Below are 14,952 nucleotides of genomic sequence, written 5' to 3' on the forward strand. Positions count from 1 at the left end.
CCCTTTTATTGCCCAGACTGGAGAGCATCGGTGTGATCTCAGCTCACCGCAACCTCCACCTCCCGGGTTCAAGTGATTCTCCTGCCTCAGCCTCCCAAGTAGCTGGGATTACAGGCATATGCCACCACACCCGGCTAATTTTGTATTTTTAGTAGAGACGGGGTTTCACCATGTTGGTCAGGCTGGTCTTGAACTGCCAACCTCATGTGATCCGCCTGCCTTGGCCTCCCAGAGTGCTGGAATTACAGGCATGAGCCACCACACCCGGCCAGCCTTGTGTATATTTTTTAAAACTTACTCCTTTTTCTCTTATGAATCTAGAGTTTGCATTCATTAGTTTTGTAGACATCTTAACTCTATTATGCAAAATTTGAATGTTTATATACTTAACATGCCAGATGCTCTGCAGTGGAAAAAAAAAAAATACTAGGCAGTTGTCCCTCAGTATCCATGAGTGAATTGGTTCTGAGACCCCTGTGGATAGTAAAATCCATGGATGCTCAAGTCTCCTATAAAATGGTGTGGTATTTGCATATAACCTACACCCAATCTCATATACTGTAAATTATCTCTTGTATTAGGTGTTACTTATAACACCTAATGCAACGTAAATGTTATGTAAATAGTTGCTATACTATATTGTTTGGAGAATAATGTCAAGAATAAGAATCTGTGTATGTTTAGTACAGATTTAACCATCTTTTTTTGTTTTTTCTCATATATTTTCAATCCACAGTTGATCAAATCCATGGATGCAAAACACACAGATACAGAGGGCTTACCATATGTGCTTTCTACCCTCAGTCAGCTTTCAGTTCTCGTTGGAGAGAATTAGACTTAAATATTTGAGCAATCATACAACAATATTTGAGAAAATGTCTCAGTAATTAATTCTTGTGTGTGATAGGTCTCTTCACTATGTTATTGCGTTTATTTCAGTGGTTATAATTTTTCATTTTCATTTGGGTCTTTTTCCATCCACTTAGTTTTGTTCTTTGAATGTACTGTTACTCTGTGGTTTTAATACCTTCCTTTTACCTCTTTGAACACTATAAACAATTCTCAATTTTTTTAAATTATTAGATGTTTTCAAAGTGTTAATCCTCGTTTGTTTGGCTTTATCTATTGATTCTCCCTTATGGTATCTTGTTTTTTTATGGGAACTTAATAAAGAAAAGTTATATGGTGGTCTCATTTTTTCATTTATTGTGGTAATTCCACAATAAATTCCTCAGTTGTGTGGGCAGCCTTGTGAGCCAGTTGTGAATTTGCCTTTGGTTAGGCTTGATGGTTTTCACTGGTTCTGGCTGGGCAGGGTGGCTTACACCTGTAATGCCAGCACTTAGGAGGCCAAGCCAGACAGATCACTTGAGTGCAGGAGTTCGAGACCAGCCAGGGCAACAGAGCGAGACCCAGTCTCTACAAACAATAAATAAATAAAATCACTGGTTCTGATCCAGATTTATGTTACTATATTGGCTTGATATTGTTGATCATTGTGGATTATATATTGCTTAAAGTTTTATATTCCTGCACATTTTATGTACCCCAGCTGCAATATTGCCTTGTGTGATATTTGACTTCAGTATCCTTTGATTTGCTTTTCAGTTCCTTTCTCTTTTTTTTGTATCCGAAGATTTTCCTTTCTTGCTTTCAGAATTGCTGTGTAATTGTACTAGTCCATTCTCACGCTGCTATAAAGAACACCCAAGATTGGGTAATTTATGAAAGAAAGAGGTTTAATTGACTCACAGTTCTGTATGTCTGTTGGGGGTCTTCTGGAAACTTACAATTATGGCGGAAGAGGAAGCATACATGTCCTTCACATGGTGGCAAGAGAGGGAAGTGCAGAGCAAAGTGGGGAAAAGCCCCTATTAAAACCATCAGATCTCATGAGAATTCACTATCACGAGAACAGCATGGGGAACCACCACAATGATCTAATCACCTCCCATGAGATCCCTCCCCCAAAATGTGGGGATTACAATTTGGATTACAATTCAAGATGAGATTTGGTTGGAGACACAGAGGTAGACCACATCAATAATCATATATTATTATTATGTCTGCTGTGTTTATCTAACATTTCTGTGATGGATGGGCTGGAGAAAGGGGTCAGTTTAATAAGACAACTTTAAGATGTTTTGACTAATATATGTCTTGGAGACAACTATTAGGCATATGTAATAGATGTCAAGAGCTGTTAATATCCACTAGGATGTGGCTAGAAGGGAATTAGTTCACACAAATTCCTAAATTATTGCTTTATATTAATTTGTCATATTCAAATTTCTATTAATATGGTACCTATTGCTATAGCCTTATTTTGAAGACACAGTTTACAAGTTCAGGCACTTTTTACCAATAATAGACCTTGAGTTAATATATTTAAAATTATCCTAGTATAATGGTTTACGGGTGGATTACTCGAGGTCAGGTTTGAGAGCAGCCTGGCCAACATGGTGAAACCCCATCTCTACTAAAAATACAAAAATTAGCTGGGCATGGTGGCAGGCGCCTATAATCCCAGCTACTCAGGAGGCTGAGGCAGGAGAATTACTTGAACCCAGGAGGCAGAGGTTGCAGTGAGCTGAGATCATGCCACCGCACTCCAGCCTGGGTGACAGAGCAAGACCCCACCTCAAAAAAAAAAAAAAAAAAAAAGTCTATATAGGAGGCAATCTTTATAAATCTTTGACTCTAAATTTCAAAAAAAAAGTTTAGGGCTGGGTACGGTGGCTCACGCCTATAATCTCAGCACTTTGGGAGGCTGACGCTGGCAGATCACGGGGTCAGGAGAGCGAGACCATCCTGGCTAACATGATGAAACCATGTCACTACTAAAAATACAAAAAATTAGCCAGGTGTGGTGGCGGGTGCCTATGGTTCCAGCTACTGGGGAGGCTGAGGCAGGAGAATGGCATGAACCTGGGAGGTGGAGCTTGCAGTGAGCCGAGATCAGCCACTGCACTCTAGCCTGGGCGACAGAGCGAGACTCCGTCTCAAAAATAAAAATAAAGTATAAAAGGATATTATACATAGAATTCAAGGGAAATATAAAAAGATAGATACCAAAACCATAATTTTTACCCTAATTAAGAGATTAACTACTTAACAGGATCAAACTAAAAGTATTTATCTGTGTGTGAACCCTGTATGTCCAGTAAATCCCTGCTATCCCAGAGCATAAAGATAATGTCACTATATAAAACTATGTATTAGGTAAATAGCTATAAGCCAAGGCAACTGAGTTCAGAACAGTATCCACTTGGTCATTTATTGATGCCCCCTGTGGTTTCATCTTAATGTTATTTTCCTAGAAGTAGTTATGTGAAGGGCCAAATAACAGCATAGAAAAACACTGAGCAGTGTTTGATTGTCAAATTATCAAGCTATATTGAATATTGTTTTTCAGGTTTCCCTAGAAAGAGAACGACAACATGATCAAACACATGTTCAGAGCCAACTTGAAAAATTGGATCTTCTTGAACAGGAGTATAACAAACTTACCACAATGCAGGCCCTTGCAGAAGTCAGTGCATGTGTCTTTTTACTGTTAACATATATCAGGGTGGTTTTTTTTTTAATGTTAATTATTTTGTATCACTGGATATTTATAGCATTAAAAGTGATCTTATAATGAAGAAATATATTGGAGTTTTAAAAAGAAAATACAAATTTGGAGAGAATGTTCACATTTTACAATCTTGGTGGGCATTTTTTTTTTTATGAAAATGTTTGTTAAAAAATTAAATGTTTTTGGCCAGGCGTGGTGGCTCACACCTGTAATCCCAGCACTTTGGGAGGCCAGGGCTGGTGGATCACCTGAGGTCAGGAGTTCAAGACCAGCCTGACCAACATGGTGAAACCCTGTCTCTACTAAAAATACAAAAATTAGCCGGGCATCATGGCAAATGCCTGTAATCGCAGCTACTCGGAGGCTGAGACAGGAGAATCGCTTGAAACCGGGAGGCGGAGGTTGTGGTGAGCCGAGATCACGCCATTTCACTACAGCCAGGGCAACAAGAGCGAAACTCCATCTCAAAGAAAAAAAAAATTAAATGTTTTTGAGTATCCTTAAGGCTTGCATCACTTGGTTTAAGTTGCTCTCTGAGCTAATTTTAGTTTTAATTATTTCATTTGGGAGATATTTAATGCCACTGAGAATAAAGTTCCAGATTTAGCCTCCCTGTCCCTATTTACATTCATGCAGTGCTGTGTTCTTTGGCCATAGATTTTACCCATAATTTTGTCCAGCTACCTCACAGATGATAAATAATTCAACACAAAAGGAGAGCATCATGGATGCCGTCCAGCTCACAGCCTCCATTACTACAGTGATCTAACCACCTTATATTGAGTAGGATAAAATTTACATGTTCCAGTGCTGCTATATTAAAATTTTACAGACACTTAAGACTTTTCACCTTCATCCCTTTTGACATTTTTATCACTAGAAAAAAATGCAAGAGTTGGAAGCAAAACTCCATGAAGAAGAACAGGAAAGGAAACGCATGCAAGCTAAGGCAGCTGAGGTAAGTTAAAATGTGAGAAACTGGGCTCTTCATATTTCTTACTGCTTTTTATGTACAAGTAAACAATTACATTTGGGTATCTTACATTATTTATATTTTAGAATAGTCCAACACATAAATTTTCAGATATAGGTTAATGTGGAAAATTATGAACAAGTATTTTTATAGACAGAGTAAAATTTGAACAATTTTATAGCATGTTTGTAATTGTGGAGTTTCAGTCAGCATTTTAAAAAATAACAGACTAAAAAACATCAGAGACTACACACATAAGAAGGTCTGTAATCATGTAAAACTTCTTACAGCCACTATCAGTAATATTTAAAAGCTATTTTTCAGTATCCTACTTATAGGTACTTCTCTTCTTTGGTGGCCTCAAGATGCCAGGACAGAAGTTGAGGTAGTGGGATGCCCCAGTAGCTATTGACCCAGACCAGTTAACAGAAGCCACCACATGAGGAAAATGAGCTCTACTCTCTCCTAGTTTTGGATTTTATCCCATGCAGTGGCCACCAGATAGAATAGGTGAGGTAGTGTGGATTCACAAAAGCATTGAGTTTATATGTACCAACCAGAACTGCATTTCTAGGAGCTACATAGCAAGACTACTGAAGTAAGTCTGACTTACAGACTCAGTAAAATAAAATTTTCATGTTTTTAACTGAAGACACTCTTCGTTATGAGCTTATTTGCTCAAATTCCTCCCAGATACTCTCCTGCCGCTTCCAGGGTCTTTTATTATGACATTTGCATGTATCTTTTTTCGTATGAACACAAGAATCAGGTCTCAATTCCAAGGAGTAGAGCCTCTGCAGTTCAATCTGTGACCAAAGGCCTACAATGTCTTGGGCTCACTTCATATATGTGATTACAGGAATATAAAAGTTATCTTTATCATGTTGTCTATTTCTTCTAGTGCATCTCTAAATTTATTGACTTATTTTCTATTAAATCTGATACAGTTCCTTCTCAAATATTTACCTTCTGATCAATTTGTAGATTTGTTGTTGTTGTTTTCCCTCAGTGTGCTTTCTGGGGTATATAGCCACATGGCTTAATTTTTGACCAACAAAATTTCTTTGCCCATTTTCTCTTTAGGGTTGGCCACTTCACTGTTTCCTTTCCATACTTGTAACAAACTTGTGGGTTGTGCTTTATATGCATTGTGGTGTTGAGTACATTATATATGAAATACAAAATTTAGTAAGTTCCTTATTTAATGAATTTTTAAAATAATTTATGGTACTTCTATTTTCTCCTTCATTTAGCAGGCAACACATAGGGACCAAATTAGTTGTTGCTGGTAATATGTTACCAGTAAATATTTTGAGTTGATGGTGAACATTATTGTACTGAAAGAACAATGAGGGATAGATGTGTGGTTCCAAGTCTAGTGTTGGGCGAGTTATGTAATATTCAGAGTCTGGATTTTTACCATTGTTAAAGAGTGGTCTGCTGAGGTCAGGAGTTTGAGACCAGCCTGACCAACATGGTGAAATCCTGTCTACTAAAAGTACAAAATCGGCCGGGTATGGTGGTGCATGCCTGTAATCCTAGCTACTTGGGAGGGTGAGGCAGGAGAATCGCTTGAACCTGGGAGGTGGAAGTTGCAGTGAGTTGAGATCACACCACTGCACTCCATCCTGGGCAACAAGAGCAAAACTCTGTCTCAAAAAAAAAAAAAAAAGTGTTCTGCATTTTGCATCTTCTTAGTGTTGGTGTGATCAAATGAGAATAAAAAATAATGAAAGTGCTTTAAAATGTTTTAAAATTGTAACAGAAATATACAACTGCTGGGAAGAATAAATAAACTGGAAGTTAAAATACTCAAAAAAATTCTTATATACTGTTTACACTCATTGGCATCATAAGTCTTCTAGAGTAGTAATTTCCTGTTCATTGAATTATGTCTAGTCAATTTACTATATATAAAGCAATGTTAGGTGTGTTGGGAGTGTATAGATGCTTCCTGAGGGTAGAGGTTCCTGTATTCCTTTGTCATGGAATAGATTTTTTACCCCAAAGCTGCACTCATGTGGGAAGTATTAGTAATAATCTCAGTATCTGTTTTTATGGAATCCAGTAGTTCTGAATATTTGTTCTAGCTCCATTAGAATTTCCTGGGGAACTTTTAAAATACTTTAAAATATGAATTTCCGCAATCTGGAAGGGCCAAAATCATGAGATCTGGACAGGCACCTGGCAATCCAAATTGTCCTCATAAACTGCAGACAGTTTTGGTACATATAGGCAGATTTGAAACAACCACTATTCCAGACAGGTTTTTTTTTTTTTTTTTTTTTTTTTTTTTTAAAGAAAGTTGAAAGTTGGCTTAGTGAAAAGAGCAGTCCTTTTTTGAAATTATTGGTGCTCGCGGAATTTCTACCGTGAAGATAGGATATTTTTAAATTAATACAGTTACTCAGCTTCTAGAGAAAAGGGCTTGGTAACATTTGCCTGATAGCTTCCAGTGTTTTTTGTTTTTTGGTATTTTTTTGGACATAGTTTTCAATTCCTTTTTCTTGTATAGTAAGTGCATGGCTTTTTAGAAAGGGAAGAAATGTATTCTGCTCTTCGGCTGTTTTGTGTCTGGTAATGTAGTAGATGCCATTTTTGAAAAGAATATATTTAAGCCATGGTTTGGGGTTAGATACATTGCATTTAACTCGTTAGATAGATAGAATTTATGGAGTAACTACAAATACTGGAGATAATGTGTTCCACACTGAAGAAAGGACAAATTATAACAGAAGGTCAAGATGAAATGAGAGACTGGTATTTATTTAAAATATTTGACAAACGTTGATAGATTGGTTCAAGACATAGTTATACAGCTATAATATGTTTTTCAGTTAGATGCTACCATTGGTTTTTACAGGCTTTTTACATGACGCATCTCAAATCTGAGTCATAGCTTTTATTTCTACAGCATTAACTTTAGGCTCTCATTTTTCCTAGTTGCAGACTGGTCTAGAAACAAATAGACTTATCTTTGAAGATAAGGCAACTCCACGCGTTCCCAATGCAAGAAGAATTAAAAAAAAGAAGTCAAAACCACCAGAAAAGGTGTGAAGACAGAACCAAATCAGGCAACATGCTGATTACTTGGTATAGTTTATGTCAAAACACCCATAAACTGTGTGGTGTACTACAACCTTGAGAGAGTAAATCTTTCATTCTCAATTTCTTCATTCAGAAGGTGGAGATAAGTAATACCTACTCCTAAATTTGTATCCTGATAGTGAGAAAATATATAAGCATTTTGGAACTACAGAACACCATACAAAATTAGCATTATTAGTACTGCATTATCTTGTGCTCTTACAGTGTTTTGTGTATATGTATACCGATTTTCTACTTAGAATGTAACTGTTGTTTTGTCAAGTGCTTTTTTCCCCCCAGCCTTTCCTAGGCTAGGATATATGCTAACAAGTACTATTAGGAGCTGGCTTGTGATCATAATGCCAGCTATAGATAAGGCAAGTAGTAGCCCAGTAGTTAACTGAAGTTTCACGTTAGTCATGTATAGTCAGTTTTTATTATCATGTGAATAAAATAAAATTGTTTTCCTTTTCTTTTCATTCAGAAAAGTTCTAGGAACTATTTTGGTGCACAACCACATTATAGATTATGCTTGGGCGATATGCCATTTGTAGCTGGGAAGGTGAGTTGGTCAAACTCTGGATTCTTTTTGTACAACGTTGATCCCTGAATTAAGTCCCTGTATTTGCAAGTATGTCTATAAATGGAAGGAACATTTTTCTGTCCCTTTACCAGTGTGGATCACAGTGATGTGAAAATGAGATGGAGGGAGGTTTTTGGGGATCGGGGAAGCAAGGAAGAGATGGGGAGGATACCTTAAAGTAGATAAAGTATATGTGGAAAGGAAGTGATAAAAGCAGAGACCCTAAGTTGAAGAAGGTGTCGTTTCAGGTAGGGGTCAAGGAAATAAGAAATAGTATGTTTGTAGCATTGGATTTTTAGTATCAATCCTGTTGAGTTATATTTAGGTATAGGTAGATATTCGAATAAGCATATAGCACATTCTACTTGTCCTCACATCCAGCTCATTTCTAGGACTAATTCTCCAAGAAGCAGTCATACGTACACTTGAATCTTAAGTTTCTTCAGCACTTGAATGTAAAGCTGTATTGTCATATATCAAGTACTGAGTGAAGTGCCTAAAACTGTGCTAGTTGACACTACTTTATAAGCTGTTTGTGTTGCTGGTGGTTTTATATTTAGATTCCAACTAGATTTGTTATTCTGGCATCTTGGGAAGTAAATGTTCTTCTGAATTTTATATTTGTTTATATTTATTTATTTTAAACCCCTAGTAAATTCGCAGTGAAATCATGGGGAATATAATATATTAGTGGTGACAAGTATTTGAAAAAGGTACAGTTGACCCTTGAACAACATGAGTCTGAACTCTGTGTGGGTCTACTTACAGGCAGATTTTTTTTTTCAATAAGTATCTCGGAAAATTTTTTGAAGATTTTTGGCAATTTGAAAAAACTTGCTAACTATAGCTTAGAAATATCAGAAGTTAAGAAAAAGTTGGTATGTCATGGATGCATAAAATTGACTAAGTCAATACTAGTGCATTTTATCATTTACTACCAAAAAATATGCACAAATCTGTTTTTTAATTATAATTTATCAAAACGATCTGCACACAGACTATGTGACGCCATTCACAGTCCAGAGAAATGTAAACAGAGATAAAGATGCAGTATTAAATCATAACTGTGTAAAATTAACTGTAGTACATACTGTACGACTGATAATTTTGTAGCCACCTTCTATTGCCATTGTGATGAGCTCAAGGGTTGGGAGTATTCACTTAAAATGCCACGTGACGCTAATCATCTTCAACTGAGCAGTTCATCTCTCCAGTAAATTGTGTATCACAGTAAAAGGTGTTCTCTAGTAATTCCGTATTTTCCATCATGTTCAGCACAATACAGTAAATAATTTGAATAATATCATAGGATCCATATCAAGTGCTACTAATGATGGTGGAAGTGCTCCCAAGAAGCAGACAAAAATCACGACATGACAAGAAAAAGTTGCATTGCTTGATACGTACCATAGATTGAGGTCTGCAGCTGCGGTTGTCCACCATTTCAAAATAAATGAATCCAGCTGAAGGCTTATTGTAAAAAAAAAAGGAGCCTGGCATGTTGGGGTACACCTATAGTCTCAGCTACCCAGGAGGCTGACGGAGGAGAATCACTTTAGCCCAGGAGTTTGAGACTGTAGTAAGCGATGATGGCACCACTGTACTCCAGCATAGGCAACAGAGTAAGATCCTCTTTAAAAATTAAAAAAAAAAAAAAAAAAAAAAAAAAAGAAATTTGTGAATGTACCACTGCAGCTACTCTAGCAGGTGCCAAAACCTTGTGCTTTTTGCAAAATAGCTTTTTATCTCATTGAAAATACAGCTTTTATGTGGATGCAGGATTGCTATAAGAAAGGCATACTTATAGACTCTAACATGATTTGAGAAAAAGGAAAGTCATTATATGACAACTTAAAAGGAAGGTGAGGTATCTAAAGCTGGAGAATTTAATTCCAGCAAAGGATGGCTTGATGATTTTAGAGGTTTGGCTTTAAAAATGTCAAGATAGGAGAAGCAGCTTCTGCTGACCAAGAGGCAGCAGATGAGTCCCAAGATACCATTAAGAAAATCATTGAGGAGAAAGGGTATCTTCCTGAACAGGCTTTTAATGCAGACAAAAGTACCCTATTCTGGCAAAAACATGATGCCACGAAGGATATTTATAAGTAAGGAGGAGAAGTCAGCACCAGGATTTAAGGAAAGAGGAGATAGGCTAAATCTACTATTTGGTGAAAACACAATCAGATTTACAATCAGGACTGCCCTTATCTATAAAGCTGCTAATCCCTGAGCCTTCAAGGGGAAATATACCCAACTGCCAGTCTTTGGGTGTACAACAAGAATGCCCCTTTGAGAACCCTTTTTCTAAACTGGATTCAGAAAAAGCATTGATTCATCAGTGCTTTGTCCCTGAAGTCAGGAAGTAATTTGCCAGTAAGAGCCTGCCTTTTAAAGTCTTTTTAATACTAGGCATTGCCCCTAGCTACCCAGGAGCATGGAAGTTCAACACCAAAGGCATGGAAGTAGTCTACTTGCCCCTAAACACAATGTGTCTAATTCAGCCTCTAGATCAGGGAGCATGAGGACCTCTAAGGCATATTATACACTATAGAAAGGGTTCTTAATGCTGTGGAAGAGAACTTCAGAGAGAACATGATGAGATTCTGGAAGGATTACAGTTGAAGATGATGCCATCATTTTTATAGAAAAAGTCATGAAAGCCATCAAGCCTGAACTAATAAATTCCTGTTGAAGAAAACTCTCCAGGTGATATGCATGATTTCACAGGATTTATGACAGAGCCAATCATGAAAGAGATTGTAGATATGGCAAAAAAGGTTGGAGGTGAAGGATTTCAAGATACGAATCTTGGAGAAATTCAAGAGTCAGTAGACACCATGATAGAGGAATTAACAGAAAACTACTGGGATGGATACGAGTGCTTTCAAACCAGTGCCACAGGATGAAGAAGACAACACAGAAGTAATGTCAGAAAACAAGTTGACATTAGATAATCTGGCAGAAGGGTTCTACTTATTCAAGACTGCTTTTGACTTTTTTTTTTTTTTTTTTTGAGGCGGAGTCTCGCTCTGTCACTCAGGCTGGAGTGCAATGGCACGATCTCGGCTCACTGCAACCTCTGCCTCCTGGGTTCAAGCAATTCTGCCACCTCAGCCTCCCAAGTACCTGGGACAACAGGCACGCGTCACCATGCCTGGCTAATTTTTGTATTTTTTAGTAGAGACAGGGTTTCTCCATGTTGGCCAGGCTGGTCTCGAAATCCTGACCTTAGGTGATCCACCCGCCTCAGCCTCCCAAAGTGCTGGGATTACAGGCATGAGCCACTGCGCCCAGCCTGCTTTTGACTTTTACGACATCGACCCTTCTATGATACATCACTGAAACTAAAGCAAGTGGTGGAAGAAAAATTGGTATCATATAGAAACATTTTTAGAGAAATGAAAAAGCAGAAAAGACAAATTATAGTGTATTTCTGTAAAGTTACACAGAATGTGCTAGCCTCTCCTGCCTCCCCCTCCATCTCTTCTGCCTCTGCCACTCCTGAGACAGCAAGACCAACCCTACCCTTCTGCCTACTCAACAGTGAAGATAATGGGGATGAAGGCCTGTATGGTGAGCCAGTTAATGAATAGTAAATATACTTTCTCTTCCTTAGGATTTTCTTAATAATTTCTTCTAACTTTACTTTTAGAATATTGTTTATAATACATAAAACATAATATAAATGCTTCCAGTCAACAGCAGGCTATTAGTTACATTTTAGGGCAAAATTTATTATAGTTCTCACTTACATAAGTGGGAGCCAAATGATCAGAACACATGGACACATAGTGGGGAGCAACATACACTGGAGCTTGTTTGGTGGGTGAGTTGGTTAACGGGGAGGGAGAGCATCAGGAAGAGTACCTAATAGATGCTGGGGTTAACACCTAGGTGATGGGTTGATCTGTGCAGCAAACTACCATGGCACACATTTACCTATATAACAAACCTGCGCATGTACCCCAGAACTTAAAAGTTGAAGGAAAAAAAAAGTTTCATTATGGCAGAGTTTTGACCGCATGGGTGGTTGGTGCCCCTAACCCCTCCATTGTTCAAGGGTCAAGTGCATATTAATATAATCAGAAAAATAACAAGAACGAGAATTTTTTAAATTATTGCATATTGAAAGTGTACTTATAGGCAATTAGTATACTAAACATATATTACAAGTTACGAGCAAAATAGTGGTTACATCGATTGATTTTTGAATAGTGGACCAGCCTTGCATTGATGTAATAAACTCCCACTTGGATGTGATATAAATACCGCTGCATTCACATTGCTAGCTAACAGTAGAAACTAAGATTAGAAGGAAAGCCTATGTTTAGCTTAGTATGGTGGTTCCAAATCTGGCTGATCAAAATCAACTGGAGGACTTGAAAACACAAATTTCCAAACCCTAACTCTGCAGTGAGTTTGGTGTGCTGCCTAGGAACCTGCATTTGAAATATGCTGTCTAATAATATTTATGGAGCCAAGTAAGCCCAGCCATCTATTTATAAAGTGGAATAGTACATTGAGATTGTTGGTTTAGTGTTTAAAACAAAAACAATATCTTTGAGAAGTCGATCAGGTTTTTCTTATACATGTGATAGACATGTATTTAGTGCTTCCTATTATTCCAGGATACAGAACAGTAGTCTCTACCACCTGGATGTACACTGTTTAATAGGTGAAATAGATATGTAAAAGCAATTAAAATATGATAAATGCTATGAGAGAGATGTAAAAAGTGTTATAGGTGATCTGAGAATGGACTGATCGATTACCTGACAGTTTTAAGGAAGCCTTTAAAAATAATATATTTGAACTGGGTTTTAAAGAATGATATAAATGTTGCTAACACACCAAAAAAATGTCATCTGCAAATATGGTTTGTTCACAAAATGGAGAGAAGTGGAGGATGATAGGACATGAGGCTAGGAAATGTAGGTTGCAGCTCAATGATGTGTATGTAGGGCCTTATTTTCCATTCTGAAACATAGTTAGTGGATTTATATCAAAGGATTTCAAATAGAAGAAAATCATGATCAGAATAATTTTAGGATTTATATACTCTACTTTGGGGGGTGGAGAGTTCTTTTTACCTAGGCTTAGGGAATAGAAAGTGGTATAGAGAATATAACTTCAATTACTTCTTTCATCATTTTTCTTCCTTTAGTCCACAAGTCCTAGCCATGCCGTGGTAGCCAATGTTCAGCTTGTCTTGCATCTGATGAAGCAACACAGTAAAGCTTTGTGCAATGATCGAGTCATCAACAGTATTCCTTTGGCAAAGCAACTATCTTCACGAGGTGGTAAAAGTAAGAAGTTGTCAGTAACACCTCCCTCCTCCAACGGTATTAATGAGGAGTTGTCAGAAGTCTTACAGACTTTACAGGATGAATTTGGGCAAATGAGCTTGTGAGTTTTTTTTTTTTTTTTTTTTTAAATTCAATTTAGCTCTAAAATCACATTTTTTTTTAAATTTGTTGACTTTATTAATCTTACTTTCCTTTGTTCAGCAAGTATGGTTGAGCACAATCCTTATACCAACCAAGTTACTGGGACTTTAACAAATACAACTAATAAGGGTAAAATCTCTCTCTTTTTAAATACTGTTAAATGTTTTGAAGACCAAGGTTTATATTTAAGTTTTATTTCTTTGAGAACTTACGATACACAGTCATGCATCACTGAATGACAAAGATGTGCTCTGAGAAATATATCATTAGGCGATTTTCTTTTCCTTGTGCTAACATAAGAGTGTGCTAAGCTTATAGCTTATTGCTCCTAGGCTACAAACCTATACAGCATGTTACTCTACTACTAAATACTATAAGCAATTGTAACCAATGGTAAGTATTTGTGTATATAAACATCTAGGTACAGTAAAAATATGATACTAAAGTCTTATGGGACCACTGTTGTATATGTGGTCTGTTGTTTACTACATCATTATCTGGCACCTGACATTACATTCATTTTAGCTAAACTTAACTGATAAGACATGAGTGTTTGAAGAGCAAGATTCATCTGTAGACTTTCCTTTACATATACAATACTCTTTTGGGGAAAATAAGAATATAAAGAGTTAACCTTGAAATTAAGAACTCTTGCATTTCCCTCCAGTGCCTTTCTTGAACTTTTAAATTCATATTTTGAATTAAAAATTTCTTGATCTAGGCTAGGCACGGTGGCTCACACCTGTAATCCCAGCACTTTGGGAGGCCAAAGTGGGCATATCACATCCTGGCTAACAGGGTGAAACCCCGATAGTACTAAAAATACAAAAAATTGGCCGGGCTTGGTGGCGGGCACCTGTAGTCCCAGCTACTCAGGAGGCTGAGGCAGGAGAATGGCGTGAACCCGGGAGGCGGAGCTTGCTGTGAGCCGAGATCGTGCCACTGCACTCCAGCCTGGGCGACAGAGCAAGACTCTGTCTCAAAAAAAAAAAAAAAAAAAAAATTTCTTGCTGTGTTCAAAAAATGGAGTCACTTTTTAAACACATGGAGCAGTAACCCATAATGAGTAAGGTATAATAGACCTAACCATGAAACACAGAAAACTTAACCACGTTCTACTTCTGCTTTGTATATAGTGATCACCAGCAGCTTGCAAAACTTATCCAGGAGTCGCCAACCGTTGAACTGAAAGACAAGTTAGAGTGTGAATTGGAGGCATTAGTGGGAAGGATGGAAGCAAAAGCCAACCAAATAACTAAAGTTCGAAAATACCAAGCCCAGGTAA

At 37.4% G+C, this 14,952-nt stretch overlaps 1 protein-coding gene across 11 annotated transcripts in view; it reads left to right on the plus strand.

Annotated features, from left to right (window-relative positions):
- Positions 1–14,952, plus strand: part of CEP57 (centrosomal protein 57) — a 43,354-nt gene that overhangs the window by 25,059 nt on the left and 3,343 nt on the right. For 6 of the 11 annotated variants that reach the window (XM_055283345.1, XM_055283346.1, XM_063642055.1 and 3 more), the window contains exons 5-10: positions 3,416–3,532; positions 4,458–4,535; positions 7,494–7,601; positions 8,122–8,199; positions 13,385–13,626; positions 14,804–14,948. In XM_055283345.1, coding sequence (XP_055139320.1) covers positions 3,416–3,532; positions 4,458–4,535; positions 7,494–7,601; positions 8,122–8,199; positions 13,385–13,626; positions 14,804–14,948 — 768 coding nt within the window. The remainder of the gene's footprint in view (positions 1–3,415; positions 3,533–4,457; positions 4,536–7,493; positions 7,602–8,121; positions 8,200–13,384; positions 13,627–14,803; positions 14,949–14,952) is intronic. The other 5 variants (XM_063642058.1, XM_063642059.1, XM_063642060.1 and 2 more) reach the window with 2 other exon arrangements.

This window comes from Symphalangus syndactylus, chromosome 6 (genome assembly GCF_028878055.3).
Source record: "Symphalangus syndactylus isolate Jambi chromosome 6, NHGRI_mSymSyn1-v2.1_pri, whole genome shotgun sequence".
In the NCBI taxonomy this organism is placed as follows: Eukaryota; Metazoa; Chordata; class Mammalia; order Primates; family Hylobatidae; genus Symphalangus; species Symphalangus syndactylus.